This window comes from Danaus plexippus, assembly GCF_018135715.1.
Source record: "Danaus plexippus chromosome 3 unlocalized genomic scaffold, MEX_DaPlex mxdp_34, whole genome shotgun sequence".
In the NCBI taxonomy this organism is placed as follows: domain Eukaryota; kingdom Metazoa; phylum Arthropoda; class Insecta; order Lepidoptera; family Nymphalidae; genus Danaus; species Danaus plexippus.
The window spans coordinates 1,355,624-1,373,062 of record NW_026869846.1 but is presented as its reverse complement, the minus strand read 5'-3'; the positions used below and the strand labels follow the sequence as shown (position 1 = coordinate 1,373,062).

Here is a 17,439-nt window from a genome sequence, read left to right as displayed (position 1 = left end):
TTTTTTTTATTTATTTTTGTTTATAAGACGTAAATCATTTAATAGGACAGCGGGTCTCAGGCTGAACTGTATTAAAATGTCAAAAGTTGTAACATTAATCGTTAATAATTTACAAGCTATTTTGTTACACAATTAAACCAGCGCTTGGAAATAGCCCCGCCATTACGGGCCTTTCATACGGAATGAGATTCTAATAGCCTTTGTAATTTTCTCACTCCATCATTCAATTCAAGATGTATTCAATACAATAAGTAGAGAATACAAGATTGGGAGAATTATAGGTCACGTCCTGACCAAACTATATTTTGTGTTCAAATTATATAAATATCACTTTGTCTTATAAAAAGAAAATAAAAATCGGATAATTAAATTGATATGTACCTATGTAGTGAATTACATTATATTGGTCAGAATCGTGGTATAAATTGTAAGAACAAAGATTTGTTTAAATTTCCGAACCAAAGCATTACGAGAGTTCTTTACGAAAATTCTACAAGTGCTTGCTAAATACGTTATACGAGTATGACAGCGCTAATCAAAGCGGAATTATCGTGACGTTAATGAAACACAACAAAGTTTAAAGCTCACAATCCAGCCGGCTCAGGATGATTGCGAGTGAAATCGTCAGACATAGGGTGAACTCCGTCGGTGTTTGCGAGTTTCGCTATTCTCAAGTCCCACAGGGGAGTAACGGATTATGCAAATTCGGTTGAAGGGTCAATATCATTGCTTAAAAGCTGGTTTCCTCGGTACAAACAATAACTTCTTCCCGCAGTGCTTCTGATGCCCTATTTATCATTCAACATGTTTACAGATTTCATAGTTAGTAAATACTTCATTATGCTTCAGTTCTACTCTGCCAGCCTTATTGTTATCTTCTAAATGAGTATTTTGTGTTTGTACTCAGATGTTGTTAGTTTCATATTTATACTCAATTATCCGTATGTAACGTAAATGTAAAGGAGTTTTATTACTTTAATTTTTTTTAATAAAATTTACTCTAATAATTTATCTATTATTCGGTGAAAGTCCCATTGAAATCGGTTCAGATGTTGAAAATATTTTCTCATACAGATTTTTGATTATATAATTATTTCTCATATTGATTTAAATTTTATATAAGAAAAAAAAAACTATATCTACTTTACATTTTGAAACGAAATATTCAAGTTGAAGGAAATAGTTTATTTCATGAATTTAAATTTTGCGCAAGTCTTTACATACAGTCATTTGATTTTCATACAGAGAGGACATAACTGTAAATTGTCATCTAAAATACATCCAAATACACCACCCACCGTACTTTCACATCTAAAACGATGGTAGTTGGAGGAGAATTGTATGTTATTTAAGCTGTCTGAATCCAGACTATATTTAGCATAAAGTTCTAGACCAGGTCTAATTACAGGCAGCTGAAACCCTGAGGGTCTGCAGTTGTTCAGCTTTCTAACAGCATAGCGATCGATTAGAGAGATAATGTATTAAATTAGACTATAACGATTCTGGACATTACATTTTTATTCAGATTTAAACACCCAATAAATCAAATAATGACAGGTCAAAAGTTTCTCGTACGTATTCTTTATTTCACAAGCAGATAACCTTTCATAAAAGATTCATACAGAATTGTCATATTGATATAAATTTAATATAATAATTTCAACATAATTACTAGTAATACAAAAGTGTAACCGATAGTTCTGAAATTCAGAATACTAGTATTTCATAAACTGCAGTTTAGAATCGCAAACGATCGGCAGTATTTCTTGTAAATATTTATTAACAGTGAAAATGTATATGTACAGAGCTAACACGAGCTGATAACCTAAACCGATCTATATAAAAAATTGTGCATAGCGATAATGCACAAGACAAGAAAAGCACATTACTTCACTCTCACGTGAGTGTAGTAATGACCAATACCACATAAAACAGTACAAAAAATGTCCTAACAATTATTAATTAAAAATGGATGACTTATACACTCTAAACACAAAGCTTTAGTTGGTTTTAAGTGCTTCTGTGATGAATGTTTCATTTTCAAATAATTTGATACTTTGATAATTTGAGACTTCGTACGGCTGAGAGATTTGTAACAAAAAAATTACTAAATACTAAATATTTGCTGAAATCACGTAGATAAAACCTTCAGTGATTTAACAGAAGTATCTAAATAATTGAGTCGGCCAATCCATTCACGGAACGCTATCGTTAAATACACATTCGATTTGAAATGTACATGTGTAACCTGCGCTGTTTACATTTAAATATAAATAAGTTTATATTTTATGCAACACTAACTATATATATATAAACACTTTTAATATAATTTTGTAACAATTGAGCTGTGTATAGAATTGGCAACGCGAATCATGACTATGTATACTATAGACCTATTTACTATTACCTTATATTATTGTACAGCAAGTTTCCATTTTCTTAAGCAATAATATCAACAATTTGTTTACCCTTGAAAAAAATATATGTACATACTATTTTGATAAAAAAATTTTTTTTTTCACAAATACCAAAAACTAATAAAGCTCGGTTTTAAATCTTAAGAAACTTAATATGTTGAACGTTTTTATATAAAGAACTAAATATTTTTCATTTATAAATAATATATATACAAAGCTATCAATCATAGATGCACCTGGAATTAAACAGATTAGTGTGCTAATTTCAATTTGAATTCACGTGAAGATGATAATCGCAATGTAATAAAAAAAGGTCGACTTAAAAAAATTTGATCTAAATACGGCGAAGTTCGAAAACAATTTTAATTACTCGAATGGGCGCCTCCTTTAACGTTTAAATAATTTAGTAAACTAAAATGTATAGTGTAATAAAGGAAAACTATGTTATTTTAGCTGTTGTACTTCAATATCAAATGTTAAAAATTTATACAACAGCCCTTAAATCTTTGACCGCAAAGCTAACAAGCGATATGCTTTCCTCATTAAGATTTTATGAACGTTAATACAACTGCGGAAATAAGACAATGGACGTAATCCCAAAGAAATTACCATTGTTAATCTTTATAAAATTCCAATAGACTTAACCTTAACTAAATTTAATAGTAACTCATATGAAGTGACTGCTATTTAAGTACTCAAAACAATAGTTCAATACTGATTCCTTACCTCTCTGAATCCATAGCGGCTCTTCAAAGTAACTCCAGTGTGAAAACCTCTGTAACAATCCATATATGTTGATATTAATCTGGCGTCAGAGCAATCAAACTGTGTATTACTTTTCGCACAATTACAATAACACACGCTAGGTCTATATAACTAGTGACTGTTATGGATAAGCACATTGTTCTTGTTAGGAAAGTGATTTTATATTATATATATATTAACGCAATAGCAATGAAAGTAAGGTTGTCAGATACTACGCGTTTTTTCTTATTATTATTATTTTAAACTACACAATCTTCAAGTTTGGGTTACTTTAGACAAGACAGTGTTTAGTGTGTGTTTAGTGGTTAGGCAAGATAGTGTAGTATTACACGCGAGAACCTTAGATACCATGAAGCAATAGCGATGTTTTGCTACTATTTGAAGTAAAAATCAAGAAATGAGACATCAAAATAAAAATTGCAAAGCTGCTAGGAAGCGTTATTCCAGACGTTACACGTTTAGTCCATCTCGTAGCTATTAATTTTACATCCCATATGTTTAATTTGTATTTTTAAAAATCACGGCAATGTTCTGAATACACCAACCAATATGAACAGAATTATATGAAACAGTACTTTATTACAAGAAAATAGGTATATATAATATTTATACACTAATGTTAGCTGTCACTGTATTATGGGTCACATATAAAATAAAAAAATGATCATTAAAACAATATCAAGTGATTCGTGGTCCATCTCCATCTATTTCTGTTTATCCCGTTATGGAACACGGTTTTATCGTCACTAAACATCTTGGAGGTGAAGGGCTTTGTCGATTGTATCACGATTTATATTGATTTAATACGATATTATATATATGATAGTATGTATAAATCACATTAAAGTGAGATTAAAATAATATAAATGTTGATATAGAGAGTCTCTACAAAATGTTTATGTACATATTAAGTAAATTAATCCATGAGGTATCAAACATATGTAACATGATCAATTACACCATTGGAACTGTTGATAAATTTTAAACATTACTTTGTGAGAACAGTACACAAAAACGACCCAGTGTAAGTTCCATTGTACACGTTACGTAAACTGGGGCACTGTGTACTCTGTGCCTTCATAGGTAGCTGTTAAGATATTAATTTTAATATCATCGAAATAAATAAAATTCATTATTTATTTTTTTACATAAGTTAAACGAATTTTCTTAACAACTTATGTTGGTTTTGTAGAGCATTTCTTCGTATGCAATGCAGGAGATTTGGTAACAATTTTTTTTACAGGACATTTAGTCTCATTATACACGTCGCTTTAATTTCATTATGATGTATTCTTTATTTAATTTAATTGCATTTTTTATGTTAATCGATTAATAGAATTTAAGTGACGATAATAAGATCAGACAAAATTATATTTTAATTAAAAAATACTTTTCTTTGTTATTGCATCAGTTTTCTTACTGTTGAGGTCAAGGCGACTCTGAGTTTGAACTAGAGTTACGAACACTAACTGGTTCCTATATTTGATTGCGGTGAAGTTTGAACAGCCCACGATTTGGACTTTTTAGAGAAAATCTATTAAACAAAAAAGGATAATTTTTAAATACAGAACATTCTTCACTGAATCGGTAAGTAATTTAAATCGGTCAAGTGATTATTTCATTTCTGTATGTTTCTATAGGTGATAAATCGTTGGTATTATGAGAACTAGAGTTGTTTCTAAACCGGCAAGAAATACCGGTGCAATCACCTGGGCGATCTGTAGCGAAAAACTTGTGAGAATTTTCTATGAGAGCCCGCTGATGTATGTTAAGAGCCTTTTGAAATACTTATATAATTATTATGATTGCATTTTATTGCACTCGCTCGATTTAATGTCTTTATACACTTAAGAGGCCCGACGTGGAAATTATGGCGTCACCTACATATATATACATATATTTTACAACTGCATAGATACCTTTATTATTTCTATTTGTAAATATTCTCTATTTAGTACAGTCTCCTTTGTTTGCTAGGTTTTTTTTCGAATGCTATTATAGAATTATCTGAAATAGCTCTCGTGTTAATACCGAACTATTAATATTAATTTAAATTTGATTGAAAAACGAAATATAAACATTGTTCGATCTTTTAAATAATTATCTTCGATTAAACAGCAAGACTTTACACAAAACTGTTTGTGTGAGAAAATAGGCTTTTAATGTTTGATAATTTCCGATACACTTAACACTGGACTCAGCAGAGCTTTTACTACAAGTTTGCAAAGTCACAAAACATAGAAAGTTTTATCCGTTTCTGATAAGTAATTTTGTAAAAATATCTGTATCATGTACTTGAATAGCAACGTGATCTTTTCCGAGTTACCAATGTGATCTTTTCAGAGTTCCTATGTGATCTTTTCCGATTTACCAATGTGATCTTTTCCGAGTTTCCAATGTGATCTTTTCCGAGTCATATGTACTTTCTAAAAGTATTCAGATACCACTGACGGACGATGAAGGAAAACATCGTGAGGAAACCTGGTCTTATAATTTCAAATTAAAATAAATCGCCAACCCATCTTGAGCAAGCGTGGTGATTAATGCTCTAACCGACTACATGTGAGAAGAGGCCTTCGCTCAGCAGTGGGCTCCGATAGGCTGATGATGATGATTATGATTATGTACTTGAACATGATAGTAATAATTTGAATTCAATATGAAGTGTAAATGATTTAAACCATGTCATTCTCAATATATACACACCCTGTATACATATTATGTAAACGTTCTAATACGATCGATATTGAACCGCCTATACTCTAGAGCTTAGATTAAACCACAACTGTTTGTAGTAGACAGGACTCTGGGCCCGGTGAATTATATGTAATGTTGTATAGACATTAAAAATTAATTAAAATTGTAAATATGTGTATTTTAATTTAGTTATATCAATAAAATCACTGTGTAGAGTACTTGTTTTATCACTAAACTTATAATTAAAATTTATATTTACTATATGGCTATATAAAAAAATACATTTAACATAAAATGTATTGAATATTTTTTTAAATTAAAGATTTCTCTTCATTTGTTTATAAACAGAAGTTAAAAAAATCTATTTAAATCCATACACGAGTCGCCAAAACTAATTTATCTAACCTTTTATTTATGTTATGAAACATTTTCTAAATAACATTGAAAATGTAACATTGATTAATCTCAAAGCATTTGAACGTGTAATAACCGTCCGGCTTGCAATTTGTAAAATTTTATCACGGAACTGTTTGCTCTGAACTACATTTAGGATGCAATGTAAATTTGCTTTTAATTAATTAATAAACTGTTATTCATTATTTGTAATCGAAAGCAAATAACCAATTATATTTTATTAACAATATATATTAGTTCCAAAATCGGACGCAGTTTTCCTATTCAGTACTAGATGTTTGATATAAAATAGTCTACCGCACAACGCATCAACCTAACATCAATTACTCCATCCCTGGTATAACCTTAGAGTTTCCACGTTTATTCTATTCTACAAACAGACCAGATACATCTACTTTAGTTCGTATAAGCTATTATTTATTTTATGCATCATAAAAATCTTGCTTTTAAACTGATAAATCGTCACATTTAGTATAATTTTTGTTATCTGTTTAATTTGTACAGTCCCTGAATACTATGCTATGTTTCGTAGAGTTTATTCTGTCTTATGGCTTGAGATGTACGCCTCGAGGTATTCCACAGCAAAATTTTTACTATACAAACGTATACTGAGTCTTCCAATTTGCTTACTGCATGAAGGTTTAATTTTTATAGCCCGTTTTAGTTACGTTAATGATGCAGTATAAGAATTTATTAGTATAACTATGTCGAATTTATTGAGGATTGTACTGACTTATTCCATAAGATGTTGTGTATTCATTGAGAAGAGTGATTTTATCTTTATAAATGTGTATAACAAGAGACATTAATTTTAACACGACGTGACTGTTAGGCATGCAATATAAATTTATTTTCTTTTGTAAATATAATGATTGAATTTATTTAGATGCAAGTTTATCAGCTGTTTAAGCCAATGTCGGTTGAAATAAAAAAAATCATGTCTATCAATATACGAAAGGACCTAAAAAATATTATGTTGCACATAAACCAAATAAATATATAATTATATTAAAGATAAAGTTACGTAATGAAATGTCCAGTCAAATTGGATATATGTACTTAAGTAATATTGAACCGGCTCTTAGTCTTACCAATAATTGGTTAGACCACGTGCAGTGATTCTTAAGTTAATTAGATTACCCGACGAGACAAAAAGATAACTCAAAGTGGATCAAATTAGGTACAGACGTTCCGTTACATTGTCGTTGTCTTTATAAATATAGAAACTAGCCGTTACGTGTAACTTAATTCCTGTTAAGATTTTTTAGGTTTTTGTAAACTTTTCTCAAAATCTCTTCCGTTTTGATGTCCTTTAGTAAAAAATTGTATTCTCGTAAAGATATCAAGATGAAATTGATAGGTACCTAATACTAAAATCACTTACTAATGCAGCAGTGAAAACATCACACACCATCGCTTGATTTTAAGATCGTTCAGAGAACATTTATTTACTTTATAACAAGAAATCACATTGATAATAATAATAATAATATACTCTTTTAATTAGAATAGTCAAATTTTATAACGAGGGTCTTAAAAAAATATAAAAGGATTAAACGTATTTAAATATTGTTTATATAGCTGTGATCCTAGTATATGAACAATCTAAACTTCAGAGTCAAAAACTTATAAGACAAAATCGTAACAGTGCTAATAAATTTGAACTATTTTAAAATACATCACTAACGAACACCGTATAAAATAAAACAGCTGTTCGTTCGTGTCCAATGTATCCGTGACTGACCCTAGTATCAGGTTCGTTCCCCGGCGGAAGCGGGCCGTAGGGAACTCTAATGTACCGTGACTGATACCCCAACTGAGAACTAGTACAGTGTCCAGTCTTATATTCATATAGCAACGTTGATATTATCGTGTGTGAGAGTTTATGAATGAAAAACTATAAATTGTGTGTTTAGTAATTAAGCTAACTGGTAAGGGTGTACAAGCACATCATTAAGTTACGGCTAACAAGAGGCAATTGAAATTTTTTATAGATTCATACAATTATACTTTATGTTTTGATACAAATAATATGAGAGGCTGTGTGTAACTCAGGAACGTGTAATTTGTTTTAACATCTTTTTCTATTTGGTAGATCTATATATTCTCAAAAATAAATATATATTTTTTAATGTCGTAAACCTGAATAGTAAGTTAATTTCGAAGAGCAGTTAGTGATTAATAAGGTACTAACAGTTATCTGTAAGGTGATAACTCAGTTATTTATTGGCTAAATTATTCCAATTAACTCACTAGTTACCTTCTGATCATAGACCTCAATTCTTCTACGATAAAAGGTCGTTAAACTTTTGCCAATATTCATATACATATTTTATTTGTATTACGAAATAAATTCGTTTCCAATAAACTAAGCAGCTATTATTACTTCAGTGTTGCCACATTTGAACTGACCTTTGTTTATCTCACAAAAGTTATTCGAAATCGATCGGTGGGCGGTTAAAGTTGTAAAGACAAACAGTTTAGAACGTCCCACACATAACTATGTATTAAATCGGCCTATTTTACTACATAGGGTTATCAGAATTAAAACCATTATATATTATCATAAAGATTTCAGCTGTTGTGTATATAAAAAAAAATATCTTCAATGTTTTGAAATATTTAAGGTTTAAACAACTAAAACAAACTGGATAACTTGATTCCACTAACACTCTGCATACTTTTAAATGATTATCCTGCATAAAAAATTTAAATGAAAAATTTTTCAAACAAAAAATTTTGTATAAGAGAAATAATAAGTCCACAACCTTGTTCGGGTGTCAAAAAAACTCACTATCTATACACAAATCTTAATGTTACAAAGTTTTCAATCATAAGACAATGCAAGATTTTAAGAAAATATTAATGGCAGTTTGCATCAACGTAATTGATTTGACACTAGCCCACTTTAACAACAGTTTACATTTAATTCTGTATCATTTAAGGACCCTTAATAACCCTGACACAAAAAAACATTCAGGTAATATTTGTAGTTACGTAAATTTTTATTGTTTTTTTTTTTATTTCAAGGCGTTAGTAGAAAGTTAAAAAAGTGTGCAAAAGTAAAGATTTATTCTTTCTATTATGATTTTATCTACAGCAGTCTCCTCTTTGTTGACTGTTTGATGAGAAAAATAAGTTAAAAAAAATACTCCTTAGACTCAACTACGTCACAGCATTGCTTATACAGAAAAGTTTTTTTCTTCTGATATGTCTTGAGAAAAGTAATTTCACAGTTGAACTATTTTTATTTATATTGCGTCAATAACTAGACATTTCGACTTTGAAAGTTTTCAAAAGTCGACTGAATTATTGATAAACACAATACAAAGATTTAATATATATGAAGCGCACGCTTAAACAAGTCCTAGTTAAAATGACATATAGGCGGATAAATTATTGCTAAATTGAAACAAATTAATATATTTTTAAAACTACTATTTTTTCGGATAATATATCTTTTCGGATATCTACATAATCCCGACGTTTCGGTTACTTTTCACCACCCGTGATCACGGGATTATGTAGATTAAAAAAAAAATTCACGTAGTAAATCCGAAAAACAGTAGTTTTATTTAAATGAGTCTCGAGAGTCTTGGATCTCATTATATTTTTGGGCCCAAAACAAACTTGTTTAAGCAAACTTACGTAGAGAGAGAAACAATTACCACATAGTAAGTGTATACACACATATAAATATTTTTAATAATGCATTGTGAATGATATCTTTTAATTATAAACTATTTAAAGCAGCCGGAATCATTACGTTATAAGAACAGCCGCTGTTGGAATACAAAGCGAAATACATTTCAAAAACAATACAAGAATACTAATCAAGTTTTCACTCTTATCGCGAACATATCGACATTTCTATTACACAGACATACAGAATTTCAAGCAATTACGGTCTCTAATACTAAGTAGTATGTATTATTTTTGCTACAAGCAATTGTAACACGTAAATCTATTGGACTGGCCTACTGGTGTATTTTGGATGTGATATTACAATTGGCCAATATATTATAACGCAACAGCGAACAGGAACTGTCAATAATAAAACTATTTCTACTCCAGGTTTCACTTGTGATTTATCCCAGGACGTATTTACATACAAAATATTTCAAAATCCCATTAGTTTTGCGAAATTGTATGACACATATAGTGTATAACAATCATTGTGTTTCAATGCGATATAAAATTTTAATTAGACAAAATAGTTTGTTTTAAAGATGGATTTATTTAAAATATATTATCTAGACAAAGTGTATTCAGATTGGCCACACTTTATTTCACTACAAGCAACCATAATTCTTCGTAAATCCCACAAGACTAATTTAAATAATTTTTCTATACATTTCGAGCTGTACACAGAACTAAATTTTACAATATTCAAGAACTACAATAAAAGTTTTGAACCACGTTTACGCCTTCCATTCCAAATACGGATTCTGTCACACCCTTAACATCAACAACTGGACAATTTTATAAAAATCATGTATATAATATATAACACGCTCCTAAAATACTTTATTTCAAGTAGAAACAAAACACAGTCGAGTTGATTTGTTTCACAAACTAAACAATTCAAATCCCCCAGAGAACGACCCGCGTCACGTCAATCTAATACATTTATTTATGTATCGTTTACCTAAATCGTTGTATTTTTTAACACATAAATTTTATAAATTTAAGTAAAATTATTTAATGCAAGTAGTAAAATTTTAGCTTCCCTTGATTAATGTTTCGATTAGTTATAATCCAGTGCTATGGACAATGGCAAGATATTTGAAGTGTCGCGTTAAAGTCAGCGGTGGGAGTTTTTAACACCCACGTCGAAAATTACAGTTAAAATGACCACAGAAACAAGAGCTTCTGTAAAACTGAAAATATTTAAATTTTTGCTGTTCTTTTAGTTAATTTCATTATATCCTGCGACCGCTACATCAGATATGTTGTTAGGTGTTATAGGGAACATGTACAGCAATTGATTTGACACAGCCCGTAATATGCGATCAACTTAAGCTTGTGTTATGTGAATAAGGTTCAATGTAGTCCCTAAGAGTAAGTTAGGTCACCAGGATATTAATGTCCTATTTATTAATTTATTTCGGTAGGTAGTCCAGCAGTGCTTATAATAAACACATTATGAAATATAACTAAACAACACTGAGACCAATACAGTATTACACGGTTACAGTAGAAGTGCAAATATAAACGTAACTTAAGTATTAAATCACGAATCACAATACTAATTAGCAAGACTGCTCGTTGTGCGTATGCGCTTGTGTGTGGGTATGCGTGAGTGTGTGTGTGTGTCAAAATAAAATATCTAAATATGTATATCCTATCAGATCGTGCGAAGGGCTCTTGGAGCGTCGACTTATAAGACTTTTTTCATCCATCGAGATCGCATTGTAAAGAAAACAATAATAGATAAAGAAATATACATAAGTGGCACTTTACTTATTCGTGATGCTGAGCTCTCACCTACTTAGAGCTGACCTCAAAATCATTGAACTGAACACAACAGGTGGTTTGACGGAGATCACAGGTCAATGACTCGCCATTGTTAGCTGCGAGTTTTTTAAGTTATCCGTTTTCGTGTTGAACATAATTATGATTTTTATCATCTTACACAAAAAACTAAAATAAAATACTGTACGAGACGGATGGCGTTCGATAGGCTTTACGTAAATGGAAATTTAATATAATAATTGATTGGAGACGCTGGGATTTAGAATTGTATAAAACATTTTAGAGAATCTCTAAAACGGCTTTTGGACATTTATTTAATATTTGGTTAAACCTCGTTTTATTCAGAAGTTAAATTCTCGGAAAACGTGTAAATTGTATGAAATATTAACCACAGGGACGTTTATGTTTGTTGGTCCGTCCGTCGATTCCCACGGCACTGTGCGGTAACAAAATATTCATGCGAATATTTAGAGCTCGTAGATTAATGAAAAGCCGATAATGAATTATAACTTAACAAGCGCTTTAATTCTTCACACAAAGCATCCGTTAGTTATGGGTCGGGATCGATCAAAATGATTTTTAATTACAATTTCATATTTGCAATAAAAATTGGATAAATTTTATGAATGACAATAAAATGTTCTCAGTGAATCCTAATTTTTTTAATGCTACCCATAAACCGGAGTCTGACCGTCTGCCTCTATCCAGTTATGATCTGTGGGAGATAATAAAACTTGGGAGGTAAAAAATGCGGCGTCTTTATTATTACATCACAGCCTGAGGGAAATGATAAACATTAGAGGTGTAAGGACGGATGTAGCAAAATAATTATTAATATTGTTTTTTGAAAATTACTAAATAAAATTTCGTTGGGAATTCAATATTAGATATTATCGGACAGATTTATCTTTTGGCGTTTTTGTGGACAAACACATAAATTCACAATTCAATTGACGTATAACTTCTACACAATCGAATAAATGAACACAAAAAATACTCAAATAAATTAAATTAAACTCGCAGCACAAATATTGTCATTGCGGCTTGTGGTAGGGGACGTTTTATACCTTGAATTATGTGTCGGTAAAAATATATAGAAAACTATAAACATAATAAAAGCAGGCGAGTGCAAGTCGGAGAAACGAACCGAGATTAATATTGTATTTATACATGAAATAAGTCCTTTAGGTTTTTCTGTGTATTATTATTTTTATACAAAAATTACGAGAGTTCTATTGAGGCGTCATCGACGATTCTTAACTAGCAGACAAAAGCGTTCACTTATAACATATTATTGATTAACATTGATTGTTATCAGATGTGATTTAATTTAATACAGTACTCTGTCCTTCAAAAGTTACGTTACAAAATAATAGTTGAATAAATGTTATAAAACTGTACATACAATAAAATAAAAGTGTGAAACTAATTAAATCCTTACGAAGGCCGAAACAGGTCCAACATAAAGAGCCCACAAATGTCGGCTGCGGTGTAATTGTACGAAATTACAATCGTAATAGGAACAAGAGCGCTGGGGGATTGTCGTACGAAACAAACTTTGATTACGTATACATAAATTAGGTCTGTGGGGTCTCCTCTGAATGATGTAGTTTTTTGGATTGAGATCCAAATAGATATATACAATAAAATTCATCGACTTAAATTGGTTTGGTTACCTGAGCAGAAGATTCTCGTCCTGTTCGTGTAAATTAATTATTTATACTATATTTCTATATTTTTTCATTAACGAAGAAAAACTTTATAAGATATTTTTATAACGGATCAAAATAATGTATTAACTGTTGTTTTTAGAGTATATTTGTGATGAAGAAATAAAAATGAAACGGTACTAAATGTGTTCGGTATTAAGGCTTACGATTTTGAGTTAGTAATTCGTTCATTGGACGGAATTTCTATAGCAATGCTAATCTGTTAAATATCTACGACAATACTCATCCTATGTCCTTTTCGTTAAAGATTTAATTTGATATTGTCTGAACGGGTTCTCTAATACGTAATTACTTGAGGGATTTAACTTCTTTGAACTGAGCTTCTGTTTGTGCTTACTTAATTAGAGTTAACTTCTGTTGAATTCTTTATTCATTAGCATTAATAGTTTTATTAATTTATACATAATATAATGAATATCAAGCTTGTAATAAAATAAACTTTGGCTCCAATAAGGGATTCAACGCTTCAGTGAGCAAGAAATATATTTAAAACGTCTCAAACAGGTGAAACAAAGGACGAATTAGAAGTTAAAAGTGTAAAGTTAAGTTGAAAAGACCAGCCACCTGTTGCTACCTCTTGATGCGGCTTCAAATCCTTTGAGCCTCGTTCATTGCGTGAAATTAATTTGGTCCGTTCAGAGTTCGAAATTATGCAAACGAAATGAGTTTGCAAGAAATTGAAATTTTCATTAGACCCTCTGACTTTATGAATACACGCAACCCACTTTTTAAGTTACTTCGTTTAAGTCAATTGTACGAAATTATTACTAGCCTCAGGAACGATTTCATATATATTATTCTCTTGTAATTTTGTTCAGATTCCTATAATTTGAAGTTACAGAATATACTGTAACTTTCTGTTCATGTTATTATCACAATGTATTGTGATAAATATTAAATAATGTGGGTCTTTATAAAAAAGGCATCCCTAGATTGTTTCAAATGTTTTCCGTTGCGTGAGTGAGAAGGCCGGAAGCCCGGAAGTCAACCATTTTTCCCGTTCACTCCAACGTAGTAGTACCCTTTTACTTGCTATGTACCCTATACACTTAGAACGACACACTCAATAACACTCGTGGAACTATCGAACGGATTACAAGAACATATTAAAATAAAGTGAAGAAACTATAAAGTAATGTTGAATAAAATAATATTCATGTAAGAGATAAGAGTAAGCTCAAATCATTAACATTATTAATTGATAATCTTTGTCACTTTAAAATCTATAATTGTATAGAATTTAAGACATTCCTAAATTAACAACTACAATGAGTTATTTTCTGTATTAAATGTTCAAAATGGGGGAAACAGAAAACCTTGAAATAATCAAATCCTTTAAAAATCCATTAAGATATTAATTTTCAAAGGATCGTAGTCCTAATGGTTCCAATAAAGGAGTTGGCTATGAAAATATATACAACCGTAGCAACTACGCAGCTATTGTGTACGTTTTGGTAAACAAAATATCCTTCTGTTGTCCCTAAAATATTCAAATAGACATTTATATAAGATACATATAAAAACGTATCTAAGAATTACTTCGATGTTGACAATAAAAAATGTAAAATAAATTTCAGCATAGACGTTCAGTTTAAAATTAAAATGCGGAGCGGCAGATCTAAATATCCCAAGCCGACCGTAACAGCAAGCGATTCAGAGCCATTGTTCTAGAAAAGACCGAGGAGGGAATAAAGCGAAAAAATCAAAATGGCTTCTGCACCAGCTTTTACTGTGACCGACTGTAAATAATCTTTTTATGATACATAACGTTAATTTATTATATTATTTAGCAATTAACTAACGATCACCTAAAAATTTTTTTTTGGCAGAATATTCATGCCGTTGTAGAATAATTTTACCTTGGTTTTTAGAAGTTCGCTTCGATTAGAGCTCGTTTGATAACAGGTCACAAAAGAAAAAAGGTCATTTTATCTCCGTCAATAAAAGATCGCCGAAACTTAAAGGAGAGTCGGAGTTCTAATTCAGAGAGTACAATGAAAATATCTTTCGGATGTTTATGAAAAATATTTTTTGGTTATCAATCCGTATAATTCATAGCAGTCTGATTTTTAATATATTAAATATTGTCTATAATTCTCCCAGTAATTGAAAAACGTTTTATATACATATTACAGCGTTTTAAATGTCTTAGTCGACAGTTGGTTCGTTTAAATACATACAAAAAGCCGTGCCATGAAAGTGTTTGAGCCGTTGGGCTTTACTTGGCACTGTTTCGTTTTCATTAATTTATCAACATATTAAACAAGCGTGTTATCATCCCACACTAGTCCGCCCACACCAAACGTGCTGCGGATAATTCTCACGTCTGTACTGGGAAATAAATACTATTTAGAAATAACAATTCCATTTTATATGCTGAACTAGCCGTTGCTAGCGGCTTTGTAAACGTCGCATGAAGAACTACCTCCTTTTTGGAGTCGGTTAAAAAGTAGCCCAAGTAGACTCCTTATGATATTGTCTGCTGTGAGTGAAATTCATCCAAATCGGTTCAGCCGTTCTTATGAGTCGCAACAGAAAGATAGACAGATAAAAATTTTTCAAATTGCTCTTTTGATGTAGGTATTTTTTTTTATAAAGGAGAAAATCATCATATGACCCCTCTTGTCCTGGTTTGGCAAGAGAGAGTGTCAGACTCTTACTGACTAAAAACCCTCCATACCTTTTCCTGCTCTGAGCTATGCCGCGGTACATCATTGCGCTTGCACCCGCAACCTGGCTTGGCAACGGCTCTAGGAATCCATCTGTGGTGGTCTTGAGGCGCGCGCGGTACGATACGCGCCGTACGCTTAGGTCTGGTTCTGATCGGGCGACAAGCTACAAGTCCCCTGCGGCGGCTGGGGCGAGAGGAGGATTGTTTCCTCACGCGCTTCGCATCCTCCTTGGCTAGCATGACTGCTTCACAGAATGAAGAGTCGGATTCCCAGTACCTATTGCTCCGCACCATGGCCTGAACTAAGGCCGGTAGCGAGAGGTGGCCGCCGCCGATGGCTACCCTGAGAACACAGCGGTGCTTGGCTCAAGCTGGGCACTCCGCCACCGTATGCTCCACCGATCACGCTAGAGTTCATCACGCCGCGCTCTGATCTGGCACGGCAGCGGAGTTTGGCCCTGGCGACAAGCTTCAGCGCGCAAACTGAAGACGTGCGCAAGCGCTTTCGCGTCTGGATCCCATGGCGGTGATCCGGGAAGGAGGTTCGCAGCCTCTCGTGAGATCGTGCGATAACCACGGATTATCCGAATGGCCATAAACCTCTGGAACGCGATCAGCGCACGAGCTGGTCGCCGGCTCGGCGCCCACACAGAGGCTCCGTAGAGGGCCATGGACCGCACGATTCCCGAATATGACTTTATGTAGGTAAAGGAAACACTTTCATAATGATAAGATTTAAATATTTGAAAATAAAAACAAACTCTGTTTCTATATATACCTATGTAATATTTTTTATTACAGACTAGTTCTCGTTCATAACTTTTTATGCGGAAACTATATCGGGATTACCTATTAGTATTTAACGTTACTTGATCAGACGAAGTCAAAGTACGAGACGTTAAGATTCTGTCGACAAGTTATATCGCTATAAAATATATGTTTAAAGGTTAACGAGAAATCACCTCACATTTAGGTTCGTAAAAAAATAAGGTTCAATCTTCGAATAAAAATCTTTGTTTATACAACAGTAATCTGTGAATCATGACTGACACTTAGATCATTTTATGCTATAATCCAAATGTTTAATAATATATATATGTAAATGAATATTTTTTTTACGTCGATTTCTTTGTAAAGTCTTTTAGAGGCATTGTTAATATAAATCAATCGATTGTATACGCGCTATCAGTATTGATTACATAATAAATCTGTCGGATATGATTGGTATGGAAACGTTGTATCTCGTGATTCGGTTAAACGAAGTAACTTA

General features: G+C 31.8%; 1 protein-coding gene across 3 annotated transcripts in view; it reads right to left on the bottom strand.

Moving 5' to 3' along the window:
- LOC116767210 (uncharacterized) overlaps positions 1 to 17,439 on the bottom strand; it is a 71,274-nt gene that overhangs the window by 14,733 nt on the left and 39,102 nt on the right. For 2 of the 3 annotated variants that reach the window (XM_061527121.1, XM_032657434.2), the window contains one exon: positions 3,144 to 3,192. The exons of the other annotated variant lie outside the window; for it this stretch is intronic. In XM_061527121.1, the coding sequence (XP_061383105.1) occupies positions 3,144 to 3,157 (14 nt within the window). In that variant the 5' untranslated portion in view covers positions 3,158 to 3,192. The remainder of the gene's footprint in view (positions 1 to 3,143; positions 3,193 to 17,439) is intronic. 3 annotated transcript variants of the gene reach the window in all.